The sequence below is a fragment of the Sprattus sprattus genome, assembly GCF_963457725.1.
Source record: "Sprattus sprattus genome assembly, chromosome: 12".
NCBI lineage: Eukaryota > Metazoa > Chordata > Actinopteri > Clupeiformes > Clupeidae > Sprattus > Sprattus sprattus.
The window spans coordinates 22,786,561-22,796,900 of record NC_137910.1 but is presented as its reverse complement, the minus strand read 5'-3'; the positions used below and the strand labels follow the sequence as shown (position 1 = coordinate 22,796,900).

Below are 10,340 nucleotides of genomic sequence, written 5' to 3'. Positions count from 1 at the left end.
ATTCAAGATGTGTTTTCATGATGTGACATTCTGGGATTGTTTGGTCAGCTTTTTCAAATTGAACAAATCTAAATTAAAGCTGCACTTAAATGATTCTGTCCTGCTGCCTCACCAACTACACCACAAGTCATACACTTTCCTACCCATGTATTAACAGAGTCCACAAAACCATTGTCGATACTGCTAACTGTGTATATTTCCTGTGTCAGTATTACAGTTAACATCATGGGGATCTTGATGGTGTTTCCAGGGGGTGAGGTCTGGGAAGTGTATTGGTATTCACCATTTTAAAACCAGGCCACAGGGACTTCCTTCTCAGTTAAGGGGAATTTGATCATCTGTGTTTGATTTTCCATATCAACTCCACAGGAGACTGGGAGATGCTTCCGTTCAATGTAGGTCGGTCAGTCCAAAAACATCCAAACAAAACGTTTTTTGGGGGGGATTTTAAAGCTGTTAAGTTTTGATTACAGTGTCTCTCTTCAGTCCTTTTAAGTGTACATTGAACCACCATCCTTAAAACCAGTTTGGAAACCAAACCAGTTTATAAAAATAATAGACCAGGGAGCAGGGAGCTTTGCTTTTCATGTGGTTTGGAGTTGTGTTTATAATGAAAAAAATGACAAAGAAGCAGAAGTTTAGAGGAGAAATGTGTGGTTATAAACTCACATGAATTTTAAACTGGGAAGAACTATGTTGAGGAAGTGGTGGACTCAACTGTTACTGATGTATGTTGAGATAGGGAATGTTATCATTTAAATGCCTACTGATAATAACTGACAAAAGTTAAGTCTGTCCTGTTCAAATCATTGATAAACAAGTTTAGTGTATGAGTATTTGAGCAGCAAGTCAAATGTGATTTATGATACTTTGCAGATGGAGTCTCTTAATAATACTAATAAGGAAATAAAACCATTAATATCAACGTAAATATTCTTTGCTGACATTAGTTTTTAACTTAGAGTGGTAATACATGTTCATTATGTAGCCAAATGATTACCTTTTTATATAAGTCTCTAAAAATGAATTCAGGTATGAATACTGCCCATCTTCTACTCCTAAGAAATTCAGAAACAAATGTGCTTGTATTTTTCTAGTAGGTGATTGTGTGAATTCCTGGACTGCTCCCTATTGGGTCTATTATATCTGGTCTGGGTCATATTTGGGCCCACTTCACTGTTATTGTTAGCCAGGTATGCTCGATCACTGGGTAGAGAAACATATTTGACATCCACAAGGTGTCTCTGTTTCACCTTTGAAAATACTGCGCATGTTTTCTGACTGCATCCAACATGATGCTCGGCGCAGACAATGGAGACTGGAGACTATGAGTTCATGACAAACCAGCGGACTACATGCTTCATTTAATTTACTGTAGTTCTACATGTGGTGTAGGCCTACTGTCCACTAAACAGCAAAAAAAAACAAAAACGGTGTTATCTGTAGTACAATCGGTAGAATGCTAACAAGAGGGTTGTGTTGTACTTGTTTAAACATGTTGTTGTTATCCAAATTATTATTTGTGCTTATGATGCTAGTTTAAATATATTATGGTAGCACTAATAACCTACCTACTTTGTCTTTTTTCTTTTACGTGACTGCGCATATAGTCATGATGTGCCGCACTGATGTGACTGGCGATAATGATGAAGATGTTATTATCAGACTAAAAATGAATACTGGTCACTGAAATCTGTGTCAGAAAATCAAACCGGCTGTAGGCTACGTTATCGTAACATCTGGCTCTATTTCTTTCTCCCGTCTCAAATTGTACACGCGTTCCGTCTGGCGGAGGAAGACACGCGCGGGTGAATCAATGCCTTGAAGGCGGCACAGCAGGCGGAGGAGGCGGTGCTAAGTCTCGCGCACAGTTTTGCTGATTGCTTCTCCGGCAGATCTGTGCCGTTACTATCCCGACGGGTTACGCTCGTCTCCTGGAAAAAAGTAGAGTATCAGAGCTCACCAGAGCTTCCTGTATACGCCAGTAATTTTTTTCTTTCGAAATGATGATCAGTTATTTTTAATGTGTGCCACTTAAGGCGTTATCCATTTGAACGGATAACTGCATTGGGACCATACGCTTTTAAAGAGGATTTTTACAGGTCGTTACTGGAGGAATTTTGAACTGTCTCTTGTGAACTGACATCAGGATGTAAATTAGGCTGATTTGGTTACAATTGTCACATTCAGCCTTTCTCACACGAAGAGCTGCGCCGGTGAATACTGTGAAAGGCTGTGGAGACCAGTGCTGCGAGAATCGCGGAATCATCAATGGAATAATTTGACTTTTATTGAGAAATGCAAGGCATTCCTTGTCCGTGTCAGGCAAGGTTACCAGGCTACTATTTAACAAGCCTTGCTGGACCAAGGGACATATCCAGGTTTTCTTTTAACGGTACTTTCTGAGTAAATCTGGACAACAAATGCATGGACTGTCTATCTGCAAAATGAGTGTCTGTTTAATTGAATCAACCACATGAGTAGCCTCTAAATTGAGGTCGCGTCCAGGACTGGGAAGAGGACCATTTCACTAACCCCATCTAGCTAATAAAAGCTAGATTAATTTGTAGCCAATCTTAATAATCTGTTATTGAGACACGACGACAAAATGGATAACGAGGTCTTTGCTCCGTTGCTGGAGCAATTCATGCTCACTCCTTTGGTCGCCTGGGTAAGACTTGAAGCCTAGTTAGAAATCCTTGTCTATTGTACAACTAGGCGCATTTGACCACGTTGTTTATTTTTATATATTGAGAACCGCTAACATCAATTTGTTTCCCCAATCTAGGCGAAGACAGTCGGCCAATTATCTACCAAGGATGGAAGAAAACTGTCGGAATACGTTGAATTAGTGGACGGAGTATATCTAAACGATATCATGCTTGAGATGTAAGTAAAAAGGCATATCATCTTGACATAACTGAATTAATTATTGCGGCATTGGCACATACCAACAGTTATTGCTTCTTAACGATAGCCAATACAAAAGGAATCTGTCAATGGGTGGCTTTACGCAGCCATTTCCAACCCAGACGACATCGCCATCCAAATCGGCAGCAGCCGAGCTTCCAGTTGACTGGTTATCATATCAAGCGTTTCGAACTTAAAGTGTCATCTGCAGCTTTCTGGAAGGCTCCCTGTCGCTCCTTTTTAATGTGTAGCACTCTTGGTAGGCGGTCGTGCAGTGTTTTGCCTCGGTTGCGCCTTCTGTCCAGACAATACTAGCATGCAAGTTTGTCAGATGGACCAATGCCCACTGTTACTAATGTTGCCGGTGCTTCTCCATGGTGTGTCAGACAATTTTTGGCTTCACTCAGATTTATACATAGCATTTTTGGCCTAATATTCACCTTTTAAATGCAAGCATATTTCCATTCTTGGCTATGGAATAAAATATCGTTTGATGGATCCTAATGGCCATGATATGAGGCCATTCAATCTGAAAGAAAGAGTGGCCATCCTTATTTTGTACATTATTTGTAAAGGACAAGGCCCTGTGTTAAAATTGCAACCTGGAATGAACTAATCTTTGCCAGGTAGAGGTATTACTATAAGTCTACTCTACTGGGTTGAGTTTGACTATCACAGGAATATACACACTCTAATCTTATTTTATCAAATCTCATTACAATTTTCAGAACACTTAAATAGGACACTTTCTAATTTTACATGCGATCTCCAGGTCTGGGATAGCTCATAGCCTACTGCACATGGGAGTCAATCATTGATTTATAGCTTACTATGTTATGGCAGTCCAAACCTCCCCAAAGTGTTTGAGACTTTAAGAATCAGCTGTTTGGCATGGTCTTTAAGAAATCCACTTTGGACAAAGACTTTTAGGGTGGTCATATATACTTGTCTCGTGTTCTGTACATCACAAAGAAGAGTTACTCCAGTGATGTAGTGGATGTCCGGTCAGTCCCTCCAGTGTTGGGCAGCTGTTATGAGACTTTGGCCCTGTGTAGTTCCTGCACAGAGCAGACATTGTCAGATGATGTGATAAATAAGATCTTTGTGTCACAGACACTGATTGATAACATTAGCATGCTAACCGCTGACCTTTCCAGATTTAGTTTTTTTTCAGAGTAGGATGACTTTTCTGTTGTTTTTGCAACCTCTCGTCACTGGACAATAGTCATGCGTACCTCTTTTTAAAAGACCGTTGTTGATTTGTGAAGCTGTGGCATGTTGACATGCGACTCTTGCGAAGGAGAATACTGTTCTGTTATACTTTTGGTTGACGTAGTTGGTCCTGTTCAACTAACAAATCTTAAAAGCTTGAATTTCCTACATCAAGTGAACTTGAGGAGAACAGATAAACCAGAGCATAATGTTAGACTCCCCGAGTTCCCGTGTTCTCCCAAGTTGTTGGTAAATAGTATTGTTTTCATGGAAATTCTCAAGACAATTTAATTCTCAAGACGTTTGTTCTGCATCCTGTAGGAATATGTTCAGTGGTTCTGTCAAGGATGCAATCAATACTAGCTATGTAAACCTATCCTCGGCTTTCATTTTATTTTTCTGGTGATTTATCAAGAGAAGTGTTTGCAGGGATTGATTATGCCTTCCATTTAAACACTTAAGCAAGGTTTGTTTGGTACACATCGGGGGAGCCCTTGAATGGGTTGTGAGCTTGTGGCTGTTTGAGGTGTGTTTGTGATATGACCATCAATATCACATCAGATTATGTTAGTGCACAGCATATGTCAAACACTTTGGCATTCCATAATCCCTTAATGTGGGCTAATGTAAACAAAGCACATTTCGCATGTTTTTAACAAGCCAGGTAGTCAATCATTTCAGATGCAGGTGTTTGTTGCAAGTAACTCTTGTAGCCATATTGTGTTAAGTGGTGGCCAGCCTGGGGCCCCTGCATTTATTTTCCTGGGGAAGCCCTTCTGGATTATCTAACGGTTTATAGTTGGGAGCACAGATGGTCGGTTGAGTGCCATGCCTCTTTGTGGGCTACTGCCCATCCCAGCAGAGCCTGTCTCTCACTGCCCCTCAGTGACTACTGACCTGGAGGTCTGATGAGTCATCTTCTGCTGTCCTGTTCTGGCCTGTCAAGAACGGCACCTGAAGTCCAACTGTCCAAGTCGCTCTCGTCACGCAGCTGGTGTAGAGACTGCTTAATTCATGGCTCTCCGGTCAGCACGCCTGTGATGGAAACAAAAGCTCTGTCCTCAGCAGGTCTCACGCGTGCGCGCAGACACGAGCACTTAGCACAGTGGTGGGGCAGCTTAAGAGCCGATAAGATATCTGTTGAGTGACAACAGTTTAATTAAGTTAATCCCGATTGGGCTCTGTCCCCCACCAACCCAAATTCACTCCCCACAGTGCCTTTTAGCACTCAAAAAGAGGGAAATAATAGGATAGCAGTGCAAACTCGCACCTCTCTCTACATCTCTCTCTCTCTTATTTTCTACACCTCTCTTTTTCTCTCTACATCTCTCTCTCTCTCTTATTCTCTTCACCTCTCTCTCTCTCTCTCTCTCTTATTCTCTTCACCTCTCTCTACATCTCTCTCTCTCTCTCATGCTGCATGTGTTGGCAGAGCAGAACGTCTCTTCCATTGTCCTCTCCTGGTTAGGTAGATGATGCATAGTTAAGATTCCTGCTGAATGGCTTTGTATATATTTGCTGAATCCCCCAATGCTGGTGTTCTTATCCTGGGAGATCAAACGCTTGTGCTGTGGGTAGCTGCCTTCAAGCAGACAAGGAGAAAGTATATCCTCCCACCTAGCACCACTACTACCAGTGCTTGCATGCCCTTGCCTGAGGCTGAGCCCGTATGTGAATGTAGCCATACCAAACCAATAGAATAGAATAGAATAGAATAGAATATTCTGCATTAGCACGTTGACTAAAGTCACTGGAAAACCTTGTAGTGAGCTTAGGCATAACACGCATACCATACATGAAATCAAAACAATACATGAAACACAACCTTGCAAACAGTAAATACAATAAACGATTGAATAAACAGCAACACTAAATTACTCCAACTATTAACATCATGCAATATTATAGCTGTCCCTCTGTGTCTGCCTGACTAGTCTAGATCCTAGATACTGAGTGGGTGCTAGCCGTTGGAAAGCTGTGCACAACACAGCAAGTCTCTGACTGTAGATGGTAAGAGGATGTTGAGCAGTGCTCTAAAAATGCTCTTGAGTCAGATTCACAGGAAGCAGCTGCAGTGACCTTGGAAAGGGCATTATTTGAATACGGCCACGCTGTGCGCCCCTCAGGAGGGACGTTACTCACTGTGTTTTTGGAAGGAACAGCGATGCAGAGGGGCCTGTGGAAGCACACTAACCAGACTGATAAGTGCTGTGATACACGCACAAGTCAAATAGGAAACGGCAAATACCCTGACCTAATGTTTTAGCCCTTAGGCTTAGTAAATTATTGTATGTGTGAGTCATGCTGAGTTGGTCTGCCCTTGAAATGTATTGTAGACCTTTTTATGCTCTCTAAGCTTTGAGAAATTGGTGTCTTGGCCTTTTTTCTCTCTCCGTTCGGCTACTGCTGATTGGAAGCCATGGGTGTTCCCAGGTTCTATTGCTGCCTCATTCAGTGTGTCCCTCACACTGTCAGGCTCAGGATGGAGCTCCATGCAAACAATCCCCCCGTTCTTTACCCGCCAAGGCCGAGCGCAGCTCATGCGTTGTTTGTGTAGCATGGCTCAGTCAATGCTCGACTCGTGCTCTGCGACCACCCCCCGCCTCAGCTGAGTCTGATGCGGGCTGTCAGAAGTAGGTTACTCCCCAGTGCTGGAGCGCCCGGGGCTTTGTTGTGCTCCGCATTGGCTATTGACTTTGCATTGACTTCAGATTTGCAAAAGGAGGTTATATCGGTGTGGTGTGGTAGATTTTTTTGATTTTTTTGGATTTCGCCATCACACAAAGGAGCTGCATTCAGAGCCACGTGGCCAGAATGATTGAGACTTGGCGATAAGACAGGGGGTGGAGGGGTGAAACGGGGCAAACCTCAGGTCTGGCAGTGTGGCAGTGCTTGTGTTGCGGCAGATGCGTTTCCGGTTGGCTATTTAGATGTAATGTAAATTAGCCCCCTCACTCGTGCCTCGCCCCCCATTTTTAACAAGCACTTTTAGCTGACAGGATTACAGTTCCCTCCACGGTATTTAATTAAGGGGTTAAGCTTACCCCCCACCGTGCCCCCTCAAAAGGCCCTTGACTGGGCATGCGGCAGGTCACGTGATGGGTGCATTCACTCTACAGCGAGTAGAGTCTGAGAGGTTACTGTGTGTGTGAGTGTGTATGTGTGCGGACAGACACTGTCCTCAGTGTAGATCGAATGCATCACTAAAAGATCCCCTGTCACTTTCATGGCTGTGGGAAAAACTGTCTGAAGATAACAGCTCTGTTTTTTCCCCCTAGTTTGTTTGTTTTTTAAGGTCAGAGTGCTTTAGTGCCAAATCCACAGTATTAATATATTAATATAGAGCATTTAGCAAAATCCAGTGAAAGTCCATTTCTGTTGGCATCTCTTTGTGGCAGGGTGTTTATAAAAGCTTCGGGTTGTGAGGGTGGGGGTGGGGGCGGACGGTGGTAGCTGATAACCATTTCATGCTTTGTTGCGACCCTGAGCTGTGGAGGTATGTGGGACAGCGTTAACGCTGTGGGGAGTAATTGTGGCAAGGTTCACTGGAAATCAGCCTTATGCACATGGGGCTTGGACAGAACCCCCCCCCCCCCCCCCCCACACACACACACACACACTTAAAAAGCCTGAGAAAAAAAGATCACAGATGCAAGCAAATGCCCATGCATGCATGTCCTTGTACATGCGCAGGCACGCACACTAATGTCACTAAGTCATCTAATTACTCTCAAATGACCCCCCTGATGAAACCAATGGAAAGTACATTTGGCTTTGTATAATTATTCCGCTTTTAATCGTTCAAAGCAAAGTCCAGTGGCATTCTAGTCTGCAGAGAAGTGATGCCCACCCACCCTACTGCCCTAATACAACACCGTGATGCAATGCCGGCTACGAGAGAAGCCCTAGTGCGAAATGAGGTCATACACTAACTAAACACAAGCCATCTGCCCAGCGAAGAAGGGCAGTGGAGCACTAGATGTGCTAATCTCCGGCTGCTCATACAGCATATCCATCTCTGAGGATCATCAAAGCACTGAGCTGATGGCGTGTGAGGTTATTGGGGAGCCGGTGTCGCTCGAAACCTCTGAGGTCAAATGCAGTGCCGAGGTTTGGTTTGGGTTTCGTCCACCATCCGAATTCCTGGCATAATAAAATGAGCTGGTTTTTGTTTTTGGTGTGGTTTTTATTGTCTGAGTTATTAATCTATTTTAAAGTCTGGCTAGTTTTTGATCCCCCAAGTAGGGCAGTAAAGGGAGACCACATGAATAACGGTTCAAAGACATGGCCAATTAACCAGTTACTGACAGAGTTCAGTTGCCTTGTACTCTCCTCACATGAGCAGAATTAGCCCCGTCAGTCCAGGAATCGCTAGCTTTCAAGATGGAACATGCGTCATTCAGGGGCATATGTATGTTAACCTGTTCCCTGTTAACTGTTTTTTTTAAAAAGTCATTCTGTTCAGCAAGGTCTGCTGGTTTTTAAAGAATTCCATATGTCCTTTATAAGAGTTTTTCTCTAGACAAGGAGAATCACTTCCTGTTGGTTAATGCTTCTAACATTCATTCAGTTTTTTGCCTAGAAGGATCTTGGCTCAATGTTTCCTTCAGTCCCTCTAGAACATTCCCCCAGATATTCTCTCACACACACACACACACACATCAAAAATGTATGGATGAACATCATCTCCCATATGACTAACTCCCATAATGGACATAAATCTAGGATATCTGAATCCACTATTCATATAGTTGACTTAAGGAGGATACCGTATGTAGGATGTTGTACCCCACTCGTGAGTCCTTTGTTAGACACAGTTTAAGATGGGAGTTAACCTTTGGTGTGTCTGTGTCATGGACCCCATGGTTGACATGGTACTGTGAAAGGTCAACCACTTCCTCATAATCCTGGTGCTGTTAATGGCTTTCTGAGGTTTGCTGTCTCTGTAAGTGAATTATTGTGCAGCTGTGCTCACTCTTGTGTTTGGTTAAGAGGATAGACTCAATGCACCATTGTCTGATTGACTGTCTGATTTTCTTCCTCAGAAATCCTAAAGCCACTGTTCAGAGGACTAACAAGAAAGTGAACAATGACTCCACCCTGCGAATCCAAAATCTCTCCATCTTGATTCGTCAGATTAAGACATACTATCAGGTGAGTTGGCAATGTTTCCTCTAACTTTGGAAAAATTATGGAGTATTTTCTTTTTTGTATTATTTGGTGAAAACTCAGTTATTGTGATTTGAGGTTGTGCACTCTGGTGTTGTGTGGAGTTTGAACAACTCTTTCCATGGTTCAAAATAAAACATTCATTTAAAGACAAACTGCTTTTACAGAGGGTAGGTGACGTATATGCATCGGAAAAGGCAGTGAAAACCTTTAATAAGAGTAGCGCTGTGAAAACATACACAGACTGAAGGCCAAAGACTCATTTGCAGATGTCTGTGGCTGGTGTGATGTGGGAATGGAACCTCCATCCAGATGGCAAAAGATCCTGTGTAATAGAGCAAGCACGTCAGAAATGTGTTGGGTAGTGTTCTGAATCCACAGATGTGGATCTTTCGCTGTCCCCCTACACATATTGGCTATAAGGGGTGAATTTGAGCTCCATCTCGGGACCTTCTCTCATTAAAATAGGCACTATAGGAAGTACAGTCAGTCAGCCCTACATATGTTAATCAGGTTAGAATCTTTTTTCTTTTTGCATGGGTTTGCGCTGGGCTTTTTCTCCCCCTGTTGTTTTTTGAATTTGAAAATAAACTGTTTCTGCTTGTCACTTTAAGCTCCTCCTCTTATATGGGGAAGGGTAAGAATAGGATTCTAACTAAAGCTGTAGACTAGAAGTAAGCCAGTAGGTTTTGTGATGTGATTATCAGCTTAGCACATCTGTCAAACAACCACAGATCGTGTGTCTTGTGTGCGTTGTGTGTGTGTGGATGCTAGTGAGGTAATGGGGAAGCAATGACAAATAGGTGAATGAGCGGGATGGAGGTGGAGCCTGAGTGTGTGAGGGATTGAGTGTGTGAGCGAGTAATCGAGAGCGTTCTCAGAATTGCTGAGACTACACCTTTAGGTTGTTTAGGGGTTTTAGTCATTATAATGCGCTGCTTCTGTGGAAAGCACCACCGCTGGGAAACATAATTGAGGCTCCTGAGGTGTTTTGGCACCCTGAATAATAATCAGAAAATGTGTGTGATCCCGCTCCCATGGCAACACCT

General features: G+C 43.0%; 1 protein-coding gene across 3 annotated transcripts in view; it reads left to right on the top strand.

Moving 5' to 3' along the window:
• Positions 1-2,419: 2,419 nt before the first annotated feature.
• The window catches only part of ccdc88ab (coiled-coil domain containing 88Ab), a 50,275-nt gene continuing 42,354 nt past the window's right edge, over positions 2,420-10,340 (top strand). For all 3 annotated transcript variants that reach the window (XM_080848982.1, XM_080848981.1, XM_080848983.1), the window contains exons 1-3: positions 2,420-2,671; positions 2,789-2,889; positions 9,168-9,276. In XM_080848982.1, the coding sequence (XP_080705108.1) occupies positions 2,609-2,671; positions 2,789-2,889; positions 9,168-9,276 (273 nt within the window). In that variant the 5' untranslated portion in view covers positions 2,420-2,608. The remainder of the gene's footprint in view (positions 2,672-2,788; positions 2,890-9,167; positions 9,277-10,340) is intronic.